We start from the raw sequence: 19,195 nt of genomic DNA, 5'->3' as shown, positions 1-19,195 counted from the left end.
GCAATGCCCCCAAATTACATAACTATTGACATCTGGGTGGGAGGTTCTGTGGCAGAGGATGGGAAGTGGCCTGGCCTCCATCTTAGTTAAAAGCAAAAATCACTTGGTAGGTTAACAAACAAGTAAGTAAACAAATGCTAGAATTATGCTGTGCTTCAGAAAAAGTATAGAATCACTGCCTTACTGGCATTTCCCAATGTTATTTGTATTTTATTTTTTATTTTAAAAGAAAGTGTTGATTTTTCTTTAAAGTGGTGGAGCTGGGGAGCTTGTTTGCAGTAATTAAAGCCACATGAAGCCATTTCCCAGAGGCCAGGAACCCCATAGAAATGGGAAGTTCCCTTGGGTCACCAGTGATGGAACCATTGGCACTATCCAATTAGTGCTCGCATCAGCCGTACAACTACATTGCCCCACCACTCAGTTGCAGCATGAATGTTGAGGTCTTAGCAAAGGAGTACAATCTGTAGAGAACTGAAGCATTATAAATGTGCTGTCATCTCTGTACAAAGCCTAAAACTCTTTAATGGATGGAAACAGATAAGGAACAAAGACAGCTTCGAATGCAGCAGTGACAGCCAGGACAAAGAGAGTTCTACTGTGAGGAATCAGAGCCATGTAACACTGCAGGAATATCAGAGCTTTCTCGTACTCAGTTCACTGAATTGTTACAATTCAAAACTTCACCTTGCAGGAGCCCCAGGAAAACTTTAGCCATATTCTGCCTAGTAGGCTGTTTGTGAAAGAGCGGGGTGGGTAAGGCAGTTTTACAATGAGCATTCATTAAAACATCTTCAGATGGATTTACAGTCCCAATTACCCGTGCACATGTTTAACAGCCCCATGGTATCTTTTGGAGATGAAAAGGAATGGTAGTGGCAGGTAAGCAAAATCACAGTTAATGAAACAAAAGTGAGATTATTCCTGTGCTGCCCATACCTGTTTTAGAAAGATAGTGTTGCCAGACAATTTCTTAGCACTCATGCTATCTACACTATAGTGGTGGATAGGACAGAGCTGTCAACATATTTGTGTCAGGGCTCCCATGCTTTTAATGGAAAAGAGCCCATCAGAAACTGTATATCTGAAACTTTTCCAGCATGAAGATGAAGTTATAACAAATACTTTGTTAAGTAAATTCTTGCCTCTAATGCTACTATTTAAAACACAGCAGTCCTATGATGAAGTACTATGAATAACTCATTTCCCACTGACTTCTATTTCCCAAAGCTGAACAGAAGATTTGCTTTTAAACGAGATCACTGGATTATTTTTTATTTTTCAACCATCAAAGCGGACGAGCAACAGTAGTTTTCCCCTACATTTTGGAAACAGAATAAATTCCGAAATCTGATTTAGCTGCAGTGGCTCAAGGATTTACGTTGCTGCCACAAGCCAATTGTATCAAGCTAGGGAAGGGAGCCTCACTCATTAGAAGAAATATTGTGCTTCATCATAACTTACATTGATGGCTGGTTGCTGAAATATTGTAGCAAGGGGATCCTGAAGCCATGTGTCTGCCTTGAACGTCTGAGAAGCATCACATCTCAGATTTCCCAAAGTCTTAAATCCAGTTTCTGGAATCTTTGTTTGGAATGTTCTTAGAAGCAAAACTGGAAAGGACCTGACATGAGCAGATCATATTAAGCTCAATGGAGCAGTATTCTTTGTAGTCTCATGTCCACTGGCTGGCAACATCTACTAAAGGGAAGGGAAATCATCTGTTGCATGATGTGCCAAATGTCTGGCTCCCAATTTCATCATTCTTCCTCACTCTTCAAACATCCTGTATTTCTATTTCCCTCTGCTCTTTCAATTCCTGCTGTGTGCAGAATGATTCTTATCTGAGGGAGAGAGAGGATGAGTGTAGGATGAATGGAACTGGAAATTATTTGAGGAAGAATTAATCTTGGTAGCCAAGTGTGATCTGCAGAATGAGCCCTTGGATCTGATGCAAATTAGAATGGCTCTCTTAGTGCCTGTAACTTGACTGACCTCATTCTGCTTACTGCACAGGATTAAAAGCTTCTTGAGTCTGGAAAGGCTCCAGGATGGAGCATGGGGTGTGACTGCTTTGTCTGTTGTTTCCAGCACACTTCAAAAGAGATTGCTATGGTATTCAGCTAGTGATTTGAGCAACATGTCATAACGTAGATACAAATGGGTTGGTCTGAAGTAGCACAATAAAATCAGAGTCCAGTAGCACCTTTAAGACCAACAAAGATTTATTCAGGGCATGAGCTCACACCCTGAATAAATCTTTGGTGGTCTTAAAGGTGCTACTGGACTCTAATTTTATAATATCATAACATAACAGCCCTGAGCCACAAGGGGAGGGCAGTATATACTTATATGAAATAATAAATAAATATTTTTGTGGGATTCTTTCAGCATTGACAACTTGTAAAGCCCTGAAACTCCATTTTTAAGCATTATTCCATGGTAGGAAGTCTCACTGAACTCATTAAAGCCATAATCTTGCGTGGGAGCCTGCTGTACAAGCAGGGTTTCTGTTGTTTGTAAGGCAAGTTGAAGAATGATGGTTAGTTGTAAATGCACTGTAGAAAGGTAACATGTGCTAAACTGTAGCATTTTACACATTAGAACTAGCCAAGAGGGGGGGAAAATACCCCATTCCTTTAAAAAAGGCTTAATGTGTAGAATGGGCTGTTGATATTTTTCACGGCAGGGAGGTGAATAACATCACCTGGTATTTGATGCACGTGAAATCTATATTGTCTTTAGCATATTTTTCTCCTTGTGTTTTTTTCTGACCCCTTGTGCTTCCCTCTTTCATGCTTCCAATAGGAACAGGAAGTAAGGTGATAGGCCGGGTAACCATAACGAGATTATAGATACTGTTAACACTTGTTGACGTCAGTGGTGAGAGATCAGTGGAAGCTGGTGAGATATAAAGTGACAGACCATTCATGACCTCAGAAGATGAAGCTTAAAGGAGTGTAATAAGTGAAGAACACCTTGGGACAAGAGGAAAATCCTTAACATAGAAACACTAGCATCTTGCATGAGGTTCTGCCATGCTTTTTAGTTGTTCTTTTTGTAAAAAAAATAATCATGAAGGCGGGATTGTGAAAAAAAAATTAAATGTCCCAGTTGGATTTGTTGTTTTAATTCAAATTGATTTTTTTTTCCTGAGGTCATATGCACAACTTTAGGATCTCAAAAGTGTTCATGACAGAAGTGTATTATGGTCTGGAGATCAGAAACATTGCTTAACGTTGTCAAAGGTAATCAAATGACTGCATGACATCTGTGCAATAAAGTAGTTGGCAGACGATGGGAATTCTGAAACTGTTCACAAGTGAAAAAACGTATGAAAGTGCCTTAGAAAAGAAAATGTTTGGGTGCCTGTTATTTTGCTCGACTGCTCTGTGCATCCATCATCCAAAGAAAGACATCACCCAGGCTTCAATATTTGTTCATGCTCATAGTTCAGCTCAACTTTTGGATCTGATTTCAGGTAAACACGGCATCATAATGGCATGGAAGGAAGTTATACAACAGAAACCTGGTCTAATTCTGAAGCAAATAACAGGATGGCTTATTCCTTTGGAGGCTAATCCACAATGGTTTCCGTGAGGATTATTTTGGGACCTTCTGGATTTAATAAGCTAGTTATCTTGCAGGGTGAGTAATTAGGATGTTGTAAATATCTATCTACAGTATTTATATGAGAAAAGAGAGGAGTAATTGAGTTATTGGAATGGACAGAGTACTAAGGTCTTACTTAGAGAACAGGAAAAGCTATTATTCGGAGGGAGAAAGTGGTTATTTTAATTGCTATTGTTTGGTTGTTGCCACTTTTGAATTCCTGACTCACCTCTCCTTTGTTACACATTATTAAAATTTCAACTGAACCATAGCTGACAAGAGCTTACTAAACTAAGAGAGGTTCAATTTGTATTAAGCTATCACTCCAAAAGTAACTTTCAAAGTCACAAAATTTAATGCTGAGATATGAAAACGATCATGTATTCACTGAAGTTTGGATACAGAGGGAAACTATTCCCTGTTTTGCTAGGGAAATATGATAGGAAGATGTAGGCTGAAAGGAAAGGTACATGGTTCGACAGGAAGTGTTGTATCTTATTCATGGCACCAAGAATACTGGAGTCCTACATCTATACTGTCTCATGGGGATAATGGCATTTTTGATAGGTGGGGTCCTGGGGACTATGAATCCTGAGCACAGCTAAAAGGAGTGGGGGAGCTACAGTCACATCATCAGGGCTAATGGCAGCTTTGCTGCATTATCTCATGCAAATTAATGTATGTTTTCTTACCTGAGTGATTCACAGGGCAAGCCTGTTCATATGTACTCAGATGTAAGGCCCACTTACTACCTAATCAGTATGTGTAAGATTGCAGCCTTGGCTGTATAAGTATTCTGCAAAACACCAATTGTACTTCAAGGAACTTGGATATAACTGATTAATTCACAACCTTCCATAAAACATGGGTGTGAGGGACAGACCCAAGTTCATCCCCCTTTTCCACATCTCCCAGTCCTCTTTGCACCCTGGTTTTCTCGTAGAGAAAGACAGCAACGGCCAATGAAGGCCCTCAGTAATACACACACACTTAGGGGAAAAGGAGGGGGACTGGATAGAGAGGTGGGGGAAACCAATTTTTGGTCAGATATAGTGATCTTTTAGGCATGTTATGGAGCTAACTATTTTTCCAGTCTCTTCAAGAAGAAGAGTAATGTTTGATGTAGTAGCCTGGAGTGACCCACACTGATTTGATGCTGTCTTTCTTGAATATTTGAAAACTACAGAGCAGACTGAAGGCTGCACTTCAAAGGCTTGAGTGGAATTCTAAAAGGTTAGGAAACCTGAGGGAAAAATTGAACAGCTTTTACAGTTGAGAGTGGTATTCTCTCCATTTGGAAACAATATATATAATTTGTAAAGGAACCGTATCTCCCTGTGTCACTTTCTCATGAAGTTAACACTTGTATTACATTGAGCCACAGGTTACTTTCACCTCCCAGTAAAATAAATCTGTTTGCTGTTGTTTTAAAATTCTGTTTTCCTTCTTGGGAAAACTAGTAATGTTGCCTGCCCTAGGGGGTTTAGCAAGGAAAGGGCAGCATACGTCACTGAGAAGTTCTCATTTAACTTAGCGATGCCTATCTGTCAATAGTACCAAGTACTGACTGGCCAATAAATAAATATTCCTTGGGCCTCTGTCTCCACTGCACTTGGTGGTATGATAGAGAAGTATAGGAAGTAGTCCTCAATTATGCCTTTGAGAGGGCTATGATGTTATATATAGAGTAGGCTGTTCCCACCTAAAATATATATCTGTGCCCAGTCATGCCAAACAGCAACAACCCTGCAGAGCTTTTCACAAACGAGAAGAAACAGATACATAAGAAAGAGATATGTATTCTCTCTCTCTCTCTCTCCCCCCCCCCCTTGACAGATCTCTGTGTCAAATGAATGACAAACTGGGAAGCACTGAATGGAACCAATGACCTATATTGACTGCTGGGTGTGAAAAACCTGACAACTCTCAGCAAAACAGTATCAGGTTCAGAGCAGTACAGATAAATTGAGCAGTGTATTCACTGGAGAAGGACAGAGGATTAAGGGTGAAGGAGATGCAAGGAGTGAAGTCTCCAGCAAATCAAAATGAATGTCTCTTGAATGTGCTATTCAGGAGCCAGCTTGGTGTAGTGGTTAGGAGTGCAGACTTCTAATCTGGTGAGCTGGGTTTAATTCCCCACTCCCCCACATGCAGCCAGCTGGGTGACCTTGGGCTTGCCACAGCACTGATAAAGCTGTTCTGACCGAGCAGTGATATCAGGTCTCTCTCAGCCTCACTCACCTCACAGGATGTCTGTTGTGGGGAGAGGAAAGGGAAGGTGATTATAAGCTGCTTTAAGACTCCTTCGAGTAGAGAAATGAAGCATATAAGAACCAACTCTTCTTCTTTTTCTTCTTCTATTTCTGGAGACTTTTGTGATTCAGTGACAGTAACTCCTAGGAATGCAGGCTCATGTGGACAAGGGAAGCCACCCTATGAACATCATAAAGTGTTGCTCATATTTTGTCCTGGATCTTTGCTGGCTATTTTTATTCCCCAGACTATGGATGAGGTGAATACAAAATTGATTTGTTGGCTTTGAAGCATGAAAGGTACTTCAAGGAAGCATAGAAATTGATGCTTGTATTTTCTTTCAAATTCCAACCTTTCCAAATTTGCTTTTTTAAAAGTATAAAATATTTGATTATTTCAAACACTGAGGTATCCAGTGTATATGACTAAGCAAAATGATCAGGGAGTTGAAGTACTTTTCCATTGGGAAAGGCTAAAAGTGTTGGTGCTTGTTAGTTTTTTAAAAAGCGGTGGGCTGGTATTATATGGTGGGTTGAAGAATACATGTTTACAAGCAAGGAAATATGGAGAAGTTAAATAAAGTGCTCTTTCAGAACGACATTCAATTTTAGAACTTTCACCATCCACTTAAATAGATGAAATGTTTCAGACATAATTTTCTTCACATTCCTAGGAGCTACTATTGCTGCATCATGAAAGGATATTACAATGAACCTGTGGAATTCATTGCAACAAATATATAGTATATATTTTTAAAAGATTGAACTGCTTTATGAGGAACAGATCTGTTAATGTCAACAAGCAGTAACTATAGTTGTCAACATTGGCTTGGAAAATTCCGGGATATTTGGGGGTGTTGCTGTCACTGTAGGGCTTTTTTTTCTGCCTAGATTCTACGGTGTGCCATGGATTTTGCCTCCAAACCTGTCATTTATTCAAGAGAAATTGATCTCAGTCATCTGAAGATCAACCATAATTTTGGCAGAACTCCAGGCCCTATCTTGTGGTTGGTAACCATAGAAACAGTTGGATTACTCCAGGTCTGATTATGTGACTGAATTAGTGGGTGATTCTGTGAAATGGCCACAGCAAAGAATTTTCAGGATCTTGTAATTGCTTTGAGTGCTACTAGGTAATCCCACTTTAAACTAGCAATTTGAGGAATTCTTATTTTGATTCTTTTAATGCTGTGTTTTCTGATGATATCCCCCTGTATTATAAATGTGTTTCTAGCAAGGAAATACATTTGCACTGCCATTTTATTTAAGATTGCTTGGTTGCATGCTTTCCTGAAAAGGACCGTATGAGCTAGGGAAGTCAGAATGTACGCAGCCATAATGCTCCATGGTTGCCTCCTATTTAATTAAAAACAGACTGTTTGTGTGATCTTTTCAAGCCAATTGAAAGACTGTGTAGCCTTGGACTCCATGATTTTACACTCCCAGAAAAAAGCACTGGGAAGTTTAAAGGGAGTAAATAGTAGGTGAAATTGTTACATGGTAATGTCTAAAATCCTGAAGAAGACCCCATTTCGAATATGATAGAAACCAATGTAATATGATGGCAGTAGTGATATGCCTTCAGACCCTTAAATCTTTTGGCTGTCCTGTAAAGAAGAAACCTTCCTTTCTTCAACAGGCAACACACCAAGACTCGACACTGAGCTCACTACAGGACTAAAGGCCAGACTGATTTAGATCAAATAGAAATCAGCAACATATTTATTGCCCTCTATTTCAGTTCCTCCATTTCTGGTAAAAATGGCAGACCTGACAATTTGCCTTGCCCCTCATATTCTGAGAAAACATCATGCATGGTTGTATTGCACCTGGCAAATGCAGTATCTGAGTATGTACATATCACAGCATGGGTGCATAACACCACATGAAAACAAGATGGTGATTTGCTTCTACTTTGCATAATCAAATGCTTCCTGTCAAGCAGAATGTGTGTGACTGAAGAGGATGTTTGTGAGTGTGTGTGTGGGGGGAGAGGAATTACTATTACATATTGCAAAGAGCTGGAACCACAGCTAGGAAATTGCACGGAGTTCAGCCCAAAGAATCCTGCTACTCAGCACTGGAAAAAAATCCTGATGCAGTTTTTACACTTGCTATTTTGAAATCAATAATGATCCTTTAGGAAATAATTGATAATTTGTGAGATCTCAGCTAGAGAATTTATGCAACATCCTGTTTGTTTGCTGTGGACTGAGTCCTTGTAGAGCGAAAGTGTACCTGTCATGGGCATAGTTTGTCTGGCTGTTGTGCCATCTGATCTGAACAGGGTTGAAAAGGATGAAGCCCAAAGCTAGGTCAATCGAAGAGGTCCCACATGAAAATAATACTTGTTTAGTCTCACAAGTTCACTGAAAGACTGCTGTGAGGGGACAATTTCCTGCACATCCTTGAAGGCATTTTTCCCTGAGCTGAGCGCTGGTGTGGAAAAGTACTTCATTGGAGTAAGGCCTGGATAGATTTTGCACAAATTTAGCATGCAGTTCTATTCAAAATGACTCCAGTCCAACTCTACTGAAATCAGTGGGATTTAACGGGAGTAACTCTGTATAGGATTGTGCAGCAATGGATGGCTTAGATGGTTGGCTGAAATCCAAGGCAAGCTGTAATTATTCCTCAAAATTCCATAATGTGAAAACCGCTTGCAGTCCTTCATCTCATTTAGACCATCAGTGCTTTCATTAATAACTTGAAAATGAAGGCAGTTGCCCCTTATCATCTGGAAGACGGAGTCCTTTCAATTAGCTGCCACAGCTTGCCTGGGAAAAGTCCTGCTGAGGAGTAATGCCAAGAGCTTTGCAATTGCTTAAGAAACAACTTTAGCCAAGTGACAGATAAGGAGATCAGGGGGTGCCAGGGGAACTGCCAGGAAAGGGCCTTGCAAAACATGGGAGAAGTTTATATATCCTTACCTGGAATGCTGCATCTTTATTGGAAATTTGAAAATGGAGATTTAGTAGAGGAGTCGTCTATGTCTGATGCATCCAAGGTGACAGGTAATCAGGTGCAAAGGAGGACCTTTGCAGGGGGCTTGGGAATTTCATCAGGTATGACGAGTATTCAGAAGTGCAGCTTGATGTGATGCAGCTCACGTGACAACCTTAGAGTTCTGCAATCTCAGTCTGTTGCATGTATTGATAAAGTCAATAGCAATGACAACAATTTCACTCTTATATTGTCCTTCCCCAGTATGCTCAGGATGAGTAACATCAAGTTAATTGTAACTCCTTCCCAATGCGTCCTGGCAGTTCTAGTCTCACTCTGAAACTATGCAGAACAAGTAGGGGCCTGCAAAACACTTCTAGGAGTGGCCATCCTATTCTCCCCCCCCCTGCCCCGCCTTTGCTTCCCTCCTTCCCCCAGCTCAGCCCTTCTCTCACTTGCTCTCTTTCTCTGTTTCTCCTTCTCTCTCCCCCATGCTTTCTTCCCACTTTCTCCCTTACTCTCTCTCTTTCTTTGACCCCCACCATATAATGCCCCCCCTGTCTTTTTCCGCAGTGTAGAGGGACTTATATAACTAAGCTCATCAAGTGAATTTATGGTAGAGGCAAAATTTGAATTAGGAACCCTATGATTCGTAGCTCATCTCTTGGTCCCAGTCAATGTTCTAGCATAAGGCCAAGGGCAACATGAAGCAATGGAATACTTGGTCCATGCAAGCGTATCATCATGGGACCTATTTTAATTCTTATGTTCAGCTCTGCAATGTGAAGAGAACTGCTGGGACCATTTCTGCATTAGGAGACATACCTTGTTTTAGCCTCACTTTGGATTTCAGTTGGATGCTGCAAGTTGATATTTGATTTCTGCATTTGGGCTTTCTTCCCCTTATTTCCCAGGCTGAAATTTTCCATATGTTTTCCATACTGAGAATCGAATGGAGGCAGTCTCCCATGATAGTTTGCTCCCATTTTTACAAAATGGTGCCTGCTTGGATGTTTCTTATTGTTGCACCCTGTCGTTCCACAATTCTGAGCCCTCAATTACCTCCCCTCTCCCACAGGTATACTGGATGTTATATTTTCCTCATTGCCATCCTTTCTTCATCACCATCCTTCCCCCCCCTCCCTTCCTCCATCTCCCATGGGAAAGGCACCCAAGTGCTCCCCCTCTTCCATCTGCTGTGCATCTCACTCTCCTCCCTCCCCTCAAAGCCTTCTCAGGAGTGCCCACCTTTCTTTTAATTACATCCTTTCATTTCACCATTCTGTACCCTCAGTTGTGTCCTCCCTTCCCCCACAGGTGTTCTGAATATAAAAGGTGACCATATTACAATGCTGCTGTATTGTAACATGAAAAGACTGCTTTTTTCATTAGAAACAGTGAAAATGACTGAATTCCACTCAAGCCCCTGATCATGCTTACAACTGAGCTTAAGCCTGTGCAGCAAGCAACCCTCGGGGGAGTGAAGGCAACATGAGCCTCAGCAACACCCAAGCCAGGCTCTAAAGTGGGAAACCACTGGAGAGGGGTGCCTTGCCAGCTTGGCTTCTGGTCACAGCACTGTGTTCCAGGAGGCAGATGTGCTGCACCTACCTTGGCTGGCCCCTGGGGCCCACCTCTTGGGTCTGCCTTATGGGTAATTTTCAGCCCTGGCCATCAGCCAACCAGCCAGCAGCACAGCCATGGTGTCTAGGACCTGTGCACACTGAGAGGAGGAGGAGGGTGGCCAGTCAGTCAATCCAGCCTCCTCCCCCACTCCCCCTGCCAGCCCTGCGACAGCTCTTCTTCCTCACTGCGGCTCTCCTCTCCTGGTTGCCACGGCTTCTTGAGTACCCCAGAGGCCTATCAGAGGCTAGAGGTTTCAGTGCTGGCACCCACCTTCACCTCAGGACCATTGCTGATTGCCCAGGACAATTGGCTGGCCACTCAGGAGCACACCATCATGCCTCCAGCAGCAACCATCACCCAGACAGTCCCCACCACTTTCAATGTTTCCAAATGTTATTGTAAAAAGCAGTCTTGTGGGTTACAACGCAGCAGCAGTGCAACACTATAACCTTGATTTAAAAAACAACAACATCCGGAATACCTGTCGGGAGGGGGGAGGGGAGGTGATTAACGGCACAGAACGCTGAAACCAAGGGGCATAATTAAAAGAAAGGTGCAAATAGGCACCATTTGTTTTGGCCATCTGTGAATTTGGCAAAGCTCCTGAGAAGGCTTTTTTTTTGGGGGGGGTGAATGAGTTATACAGCAGATAGAAGAGGGTACCACTTGGGCACATTTCCCATGGGATAGGAAGGAAGAGGGGAGGTAGAATGGCAATGAGAAAAGGGGCATGGCCTAATGACTCAAAATGATGGGTGGAGAAAAAAAAAAACATGTGCATACATTTCCACATTGGTCAGCCCCAAATTAGATCCTACCTGACTGGGGAAATCACAGTAACTGTGGATTTCTAAATGCATGGTAAGTCAGAGGGCAATTAAGGTCTACACCTGGAAAGGTGGATTTTAATACAGAAATGGACAGAAAGGTTGGCCCTTTAAAAATGCAAATCTAAACAATATCATTAGTATGGAAACAGTCTGAGTGTAAACAGAATATATTTCTCTCTTATCACATAACTGAAGCCATCTGTCTATGTTTACAAAAGGAAGGAGTATCAGACTTAAAGGCTGACTAAGGCATGCAGACACCTGATGGCAGCCTTGGAAACCTGTAAATATCTAATTGGAACTTCCCTCCACCTTCTGATTATGCCATTTGGAATAACCCAAATTGATTATTCCAATTATTCCATTTGGATGCAATGGAGTGCTGGTGCGGTTTCATTGTGTATTTCAGTGTGAATAGAAGAGGACCTCTCTCTCTGCCTAACCTTGTGCCACTGTTCAAGGAAATCCAGATTTCAATGACTATAATGGTTTTAAGGGCCCAAATAAAGGACATTTATTCAGATCCCAGTTAAATGGAGAGTTATCAGCCGCTTTCAGAAGTTCTCCATTCACTCCCAATTTCAGTCATTTAAAGCCAAAGTTTCTTATGAAAAAGAAACCTGAAATCTGGAGAGTAAAGATAAGGCAAAAAAGAAGAAAAATTCAATAAGCAAGTCAGGAAGGCAAAGAGAAATAGGGTTTTATTATGATGGGTTGTTTGGATCTTAGATTTCTTCTAATTTCAGAAGCTAAACTAGTATATCACATACAAAAGGTGCATATTGGCTAAAAGCTGAATGCAGAGGGGAATTTCTGAGACCAGTTAGCTCTTCAGGAAGTACTGCCCCTTTGCTTATTACGCATCCTTTGTGTTTAATTCAACTAGACATAATTTCCTGCCCCCAGGCTCTTTCTTTGATACACATATCCCCCAGAGCAGATCTATTGTTATTGAAATCCACTCTTCCAAATCAAACTTTTCTAATCTGCTGGAGCAGAGATACCCTAAAGCTCTGTCATGTGTTAAAGGTGAAAACTGTTCTGAAAAACTCTCTTATTTGTTTCCAAAAGTGCTAGAATAAAGTTTAATAGATAAGCCATTGCCTGGCTTTCTTAAACATAGATAAAACCCATCTATCTGGGATGAATCCTTTCAGTTGACGTTAATTAATTCAAAGAAAAATAGAAGCAACCCTCTCTAATTCTCTCACCCCTTAAGAAATTTACTAGCAGTTCCAAACTGTTTTTGAAATGACAGATGTAATAACAGTTTGTGTGGAGTCCCAACAATGGGTATGAATACCCCCCTGTGGTTACTTGGGTTTATAAGTTTGAAGTGCTCCTGGACTTATCACAGTACCTACCAGTCTTACTTGTGGCATGATGTGTTTTATTGTAAGAACACCTAGTCCAGCATCTTGTCCCATCCAATGGCCAAGTAGAGCATTTCTACTCTGGTTTTATCTTGTCATATGATGGCTAAGTTTACTCAAGAGTCCTTGGTGAGGAGGATCCTGTGAGAAGTTTGTTGGAAGTCCAAGTTTTTAATGTCTACCAGACCAATGGCACCTTCAAGACCAACAAACATTAATTCTGGGTATAAGCTTTTGTGTGCATGCACACCTCATCTGGTATAGACCATTGTTACTCTTGTGCATACTAACCATTTCAAAAACTCTGAAAGGGTAGTGCAGAAGCCATGCTGTATCCTGAGACAGGCTGCTCTTGACAACGAAGAAGAAGAGCTAGTTTTGTACCCTGCTTTTTCCTACCTGAGGATGTCTCAAAGCAGCTTACAATTGTCTATCCTCCCTCTCCCCACAACAGACACCCTGAGAGGAAGATGAGGCTGAGAGAGCTCTGAGTGAGAACTGTGACTGGCCTAAGGTCACCCAGCTGACTGCATGTGAAGGACTGGGAAATCAAACCCAGCTCTCCAGAGTAGAGGCTGCCATTCTTGACCCCTACACCATGCTGGCTCTCAATGAAGAGAAGGCTGTCCAGAGATTGTAGCTGATGTTGTATGCCACCTGTTGTTTTTTAAACCTGGCCAGAATGGACACAGGACAAGAGATGTTATTTGTTTGGGAAGTGAGATCAGTCATTCTGCCATATCCATAGGCAGTTTATGGGAGCGGTCACCAAAGCAGTAACTTGCTTGTCCTATGCCAGGACCAAGAAGCCTGTGTGCTGGGAGAGTACTGCTCTGGCGATCAATCCAGGTTCATTCCAAACACACAAAGAAGTGGACTGTCCAGATCCGGTATATCAGAGCTTTCTGGCAACTTTGAACATTTGCTGGGCTTTTCCCCCATATATATATATTTGAGATAAATGAATTTATCTGTAAGTGAACCTTCACTCCAAAGTTATTTTTCTGTGGAAAAAGCTCTTTGGTTCCCCTTAGATTTTCAAGGTGAACAAACTGAGTGTATGCACTTAGAAAATTCAACCCAGACATTAATTTCTTTTCTTTTCTTTTTTCTTTTTGGTGGTGGTGGTGGGAGGGGAGAACAATGTGTGCTAACCTACAAATTTAGATTAACAATTTAGATTTCCTTGGAGCCTTAAGAAATCACTTTGATATTTATGTACATGTGGATGCATGTGTGTGCGTGTGTTTTTGGAAAGCATGCAAACTGAATAAATCTAATGTTGCATATTTTAATTTGTGATACTATTCACATTTGATTCTCAAAAGCAGGCCATTGCCCTGTAGATATTGCAACATGTTTTTGCATACAATTTATAAACAACATTAGTGAGAAGAGCTACAGATGGGGAAGGTCACAGCTAATAAGGATACTGAAAGGCATTCAGAGAGAACTGTGGGTCATTTGCTCCTTCCTTTTCCACGTACGTTTCATCCCAGAAGTCATTTTATGCAAACTCATTCAAATAAACCAACTCTTCTTAAGATGACTCACCTGACAATGTTAACAAACAGAATCTCAGTTGCTCTCCTTGGAGAATTCAATGATTTGAAGTGTATAAATATACGTAAGACATGTGCAGCCTGCTAAGGAGGCGAGAGCTGAAGGTTTCACTCCCCTTTGGCAGACTTGAGGTGCCCCTAAAACTCATTTCCATTTCCATTTGCATTAAGTGAAAACACATACATATTTTTGGTCTGATCATAAATAAAAGATTGCTAGTTCCAAATCCCACAGTTTAGCACTGCTATTATTTCTGACAAGATTAAAGATAGTACACTGAGAGATCTGTGAAACAAAGCAGATTTGGAGAATGTCATCTCCCAGAACTTAGGGAGAACTAGAGGATACCAGAGGAACCACTGTATGTAACCTGACCTGATAGATTTTATGAGAAAAAAAGAAAAGAAATGTGAATATTTGATAGGTCAACTGGTAAACTAGACAAATCTGTAGGGATTTTTCCTTTAAAGGGATACAGATCATATGTTGTTAAATACACATGCTGGATATTTGGCCTGAGCTATGTTAATATTGATACAGAGCTTTGGTATAGTCCTGAATCTCAAAGAATATTATGAAGAATAATCTTCCCATTTAATTGAAAAGGAAGTATATACAGATCAGAGAGCTTTTTATCAAGGTCAGACAATGTCAATAGCCCTCCTGAGTCTTCAACAGAATAAAAGTCCCTTGCATTGTCTCCATTCTAGCAGATGCTTATTCTTAATCAGTCTTACAATGTGAGTTGACCAGATTGTATATGCAGAGTATAATACCCATCTAAAATTAAATTTGTTTTTTTTTAAAGAGAGATAATGCATAGTAATTTGGCATGGCATAGTTATAACTGTTTGGAGCCCATCCTTTCTCCTGATTTAGCACAGTCATATTTTGCTAAGGATCCTCATATGTTAAAAGAAAATTTGTTCCTTTATTCACCACCAGGTAAACTAAAAAGATGTACAAGATAAGTGGCCTGAGATACTCAAGGAGCTTAGAAGGGGGGCAGCACCAACAGACTTATTTAAAAAACCACTTATTTTCATTGAAAAAGAGATGTGCATTGTTTTTTTTTAAGCCACCTGCCTCCATACCTATAGCAGTAATGTTCATAATCCTTGCCGGTGCTTACAGAGCAATCCTAAGCAGTTATAACCTTCTTAGACCATTGACTTCAGTAGACTTTGAAGGGTGTAACTGTGCTTAAGGACTGCACTTGATGACTAGAGAAAATTGAAGGTTACTGGCATGTTCATACGAATATTAGCTTCTCTCTAGCTTAAAAACATTTAATAATACCAAAATACACTAAAGAAGACCACAATCCTACATTTAGCAATTAGACAGAGAAGCACAAATTCCTCTTTGTGGTACTTTCAGCCTAAAATATTATAGCAACAGATATTAAAATAACTGAGAATCATGCTTGATCTGCTGTGGAAAGTCAGTCCTAACATGAAGGCAGCAGAATTTGACTTGGTCAAACCTACATTAAGATACAAATTTGTGTCTCATCTCTCTGCAAATAACCGAGGATCCTTCATGCTTCTACAAATGTTGTTGCAACAATTTACTTTCCTTGTTGTTAAAAATGTGTATGTTTCTATTTGTATCTGTTCTTCAGGACATGCAGAACACCTGCATAATCCAGAATTGTATGCTCTAGTATGTGTATGATTGTAAGAACAGTTGAGCCTAAATTCAATGTAATAACAACTGTAGCATCAATAGTAAAAATAATAAAGGAAGAAATTCCAGTAAATGGGATAACTATAATAAGATATAATAATATGTGGCATGAGGATTCATAACAGCAGAAGTTTAGGACAACCATAGTTTGGATAACTGAAGATTCTTCTGGAAATACTATTTGTAGATTATTAGAAAACCATGCATCCCATAAACTTCAGATTGCCTTGTATGAAGTCCTGATCCAAGGCTAAACAGACCAATGAAGAAACAGAGCCCTGTTCTGATACTTTCCTAGTGCTTCCACACTTAACTTTGGGTATCTTTCATAACACTAATTCACATATGTGACTACTATCAAGATGGGCAGAATGGTTTAAAATTATAATGTATTTTGGAAGGATCTGTCATTTTTATTATATCACACATGAAAGTACTAAATACTTGGATGACGCTGGGTAAACAACTGTGAAAGCCATAAAACTCAATGGATAGACAGTTACAGTAAAAATGCAACCCCCAATTGCAGCATTAATTGTGGAAATGGCCATATTTAGTTAACATGGATGTGAGAAGAATGTGTATGACTCTATCACTCACCTATCAAATCATGAAAAAGGTCCTTGATGAGATGCCCAACAATGGCATAGGCCACTGCCACCACCACAAGTGCAGCCATGAGTAGGTAGAGCACCGCCTTGGGCAAAGGGATGGCATCCCGAGGAGGGGGTTTGTACTCCTTGTAAAGTTGGTCGTTGTCTGAATATGAATACTGAAACAGGTGGTCCAGGCCAGTGGTAAAGTTACTGGAATTCATGGACTGGCTGTCGGACAAGTAGCTGTCTTGCTTGGGATCCTGCAAAACACTCACCACAGAGCTGGTGGTGGCTTCCACTTGCTGCACCAAGTTGAGAGTCTTGTTGACACTGGGAAGGAACTGGGAGAGGAACGTGCTCCAATCTTTAATTGCACTGATGTTGCAAATTATCATAATGGCAAAGGAGAACAGGGACTCTCCACAATTCCGTGAGATTTAAAATAGAGCATTGATGTACTTTCCCCACTTTCTATGTACCATCCATTCAGATAGTATCAATTCAAACTGAGAAGAGTCTATCCAAGGCAGATTTGCTATTCAAATTTCACATGGTTGTGTGTTCTTTATTCTTTAAGTGTGAAATGTATAAAGCCAGATTCTAAAATAAGGAGCAGTTCCTGGGAAAGGAACCAATTTGCCCTTTCCACTTGTCATTGGTATTTTCCAGCTTTCCCTTGCTGATGCTAAATGGGAAAAGATAAATAGAGAAAAGTTGGCTGATGGCTCCAATCATGTGGTCCTGAGACAGGGATCCTTCTTTCCCCAGTTTCCGTGCGTAATCCTTCAAGAGAGGGGAGGGGGACACAAATAAAGGGAGCTATTAAATTGGGATTATCTTTCAATTGCTTGCTTCTTCGTTAACAACCCTAGTCTCATTTTACTCATTGGATCTTATTCTCAGGAAAGCTTTCTTAGGATTGCAGCCTCAGTGTGTAAGCTGTCGTACAAAACAAAGACTGAGGTCTGGTCACAGACATTCTGCACACAGCCTATTCACAAAAGCAGCAGAAACTAAATCACAAAGCTAAATCACTAGTTTGCTACGATACCACACCAAAACCCAATCCTTTCTGTGACCCTAATCTTGTTTTTATTCAAGGAAGCCCTTCAATAACTTCTTGAGATCTGGGAATCCCCCCTCCTCTGCCCTTACAAAATTCAGACATAGGACAATGGCATATAAAATTAACAAACCTACCCGAGGGTTGAAGAAAAGACTCCTCTCTTCCACATATAACTTGAGGTTTGCTTGGGGGAGGACATAAACTTGACGCTCTGCTTTCCTGCTGCTTTTATTTCTTTTGCCTCCACTCCCAGACTGCTTCAAGACCAATCGATCTAGCGGAGCTGTCTAGAGAGCGTCTGAACGCGTCCGTCCGTCTCCCCACAAGTCTTGTAGTTTCTCTTGTTGCCTGATGCCTACGAACGCCAGGCGGTTCTTTCCTACGACTGGTGGAGCTGTCCAAGGTGCTGAATGATTTCCCGAGATTAGCAGAGCGCATAGGCAGATTTGATGTTGTCGACAGATTTAAACCCCGCCGTTAAAGCCAGTGACATATGATCAGCTTCCTCCTCCTCTCCGTGCTGGTGCTGTTCCCTCCCCTTTCCTCTGCTCCCTGCACAAACTCTTTCCATGCCAAGACAGATATGCAAATGCAACTGGAAGTTGGAGCTTACCTAGAATATCAGCTGACTGTAAACAAAGGTGTTTTTTTTGGGGGGGGGAGTGCGAGAAAACACATACCTGGGACCAGAGATTGGCTCCCAGAAGAGGAGAACCCGTCTCTTTATTGAAAGGAAAATGACATTTCCAATCCCATAATCTTCACCAATGGACCTCACATTTGTAAGTATATATTCCTCCTGTGAATAAATATATATTTTACTGCGTTGTTTAGTGTGTCCATTTTCGTGGCCTTTATAACTCTGTAATCTTTAAGTTTCAGTGAGAAGGATGGATAATAAGTATAGCAAACAAACATTTACTTGCAAGTAAATCCATTAAGCTCAATGTGGCTTTTTAATAGTTCCAATAACTAAAACATAAGTAGCAATAATTAAAATTACTTAGCATTTATATTCTGCTTTAGAATGGTCAAATGCTTAACATTATTTTATGCATCCATCCACAACTTCTCTGTGAGTGAGGTCTATATTATATCTACATTACAAATGGTGCATATATGCTGGGACAAAGACATTATATTTCCTAAGACTACCTATTGAGTTCATGGCTGAGGCAAAAGGTGTACAAGGGACTTTCTGGTCTTTGCTCTATATACTAAACACTGTAGTCTAAACTAGTTCGGACATAGCAGCTGTGGCTGAGTTGCCTGGGCCTAAAAGGTGAAGAGCACTCTAAACTTCATTACTGGTCAATGGTCACATTTGTATTTATTGTTAAATGGGTATTTAATAATAAGCCACACTGGAAATCAGCTGGTCAGAAGCTCACAGCATGATTTCCCAAGATGGACATCTATAGCATAATTTTACTTCCCTGAATTTGGATGCATTTCCAAAGAATGATGTATTTCAAGTCATCCAAACTGAATGACTGGAGACTTTGCCTAGTTCAGAACTGCATAAGCTCAACATATTAGGGTCACTGCATTGATTGGAACAACAAAATGGCAGTCCTTTCTGGTAAAAAAGTAGTACAACCACCTCTCATTCATTGCCAGAATCTCTTTTATCACTATATGGAAT

At 40.7% G+C, this 19,195-nt stretch overlaps 1 protein-coding gene across 2 annotated transcripts in view; it reads right to left on the bottom strand.

The window, feature by feature from the left end:
• The window catches only part of LOC143835744 (uncharacterized), a 28,825-nt gene extending 10,769 nt beyond the window's left edge, over positions 1-18,056 (bottom strand). The window contains exons 1-2 of one of the 2 annotated variants that reach the window (XM_077333888.1): positions 17,685-18,056; positions 16,489-17,267 (exon numbers count right to left, since the gene is read on the bottom strand). In XM_077333888.1, the coding sequence (XP_077190003.1) occupies positions 16,489-16,879 (391 nt within the window). In that variant the 5' untranslated portion in view covers positions 16,880-17,267; positions 17,685-18,056. The remainder of the gene's footprint in view (positions 1-16,488; positions 17,268-17,684) is intronic. The other variant, XM_077333889.1, reaches the window with a different exon arrangement.
• Between the last annotated feature and the right edge of the window lie 1,139 nt (positions 18,057-19,195).

Source organism: Paroedura picta, chromosome 4 (assembly GCF_049243985.1).
Source record: "Paroedura picta isolate Pp20150507F chromosome 4, Ppicta_v3.0, whole genome shotgun sequence".
NCBI classification, from domain to species: Eukaryota; Metazoa; Chordata; class Lepidosauria; order Squamata; family Gekkonidae; genus Paroedura; species Paroedura picta.
This window is presented reverse-complemented; position numbering and strand designations above follow the sequence as displayed.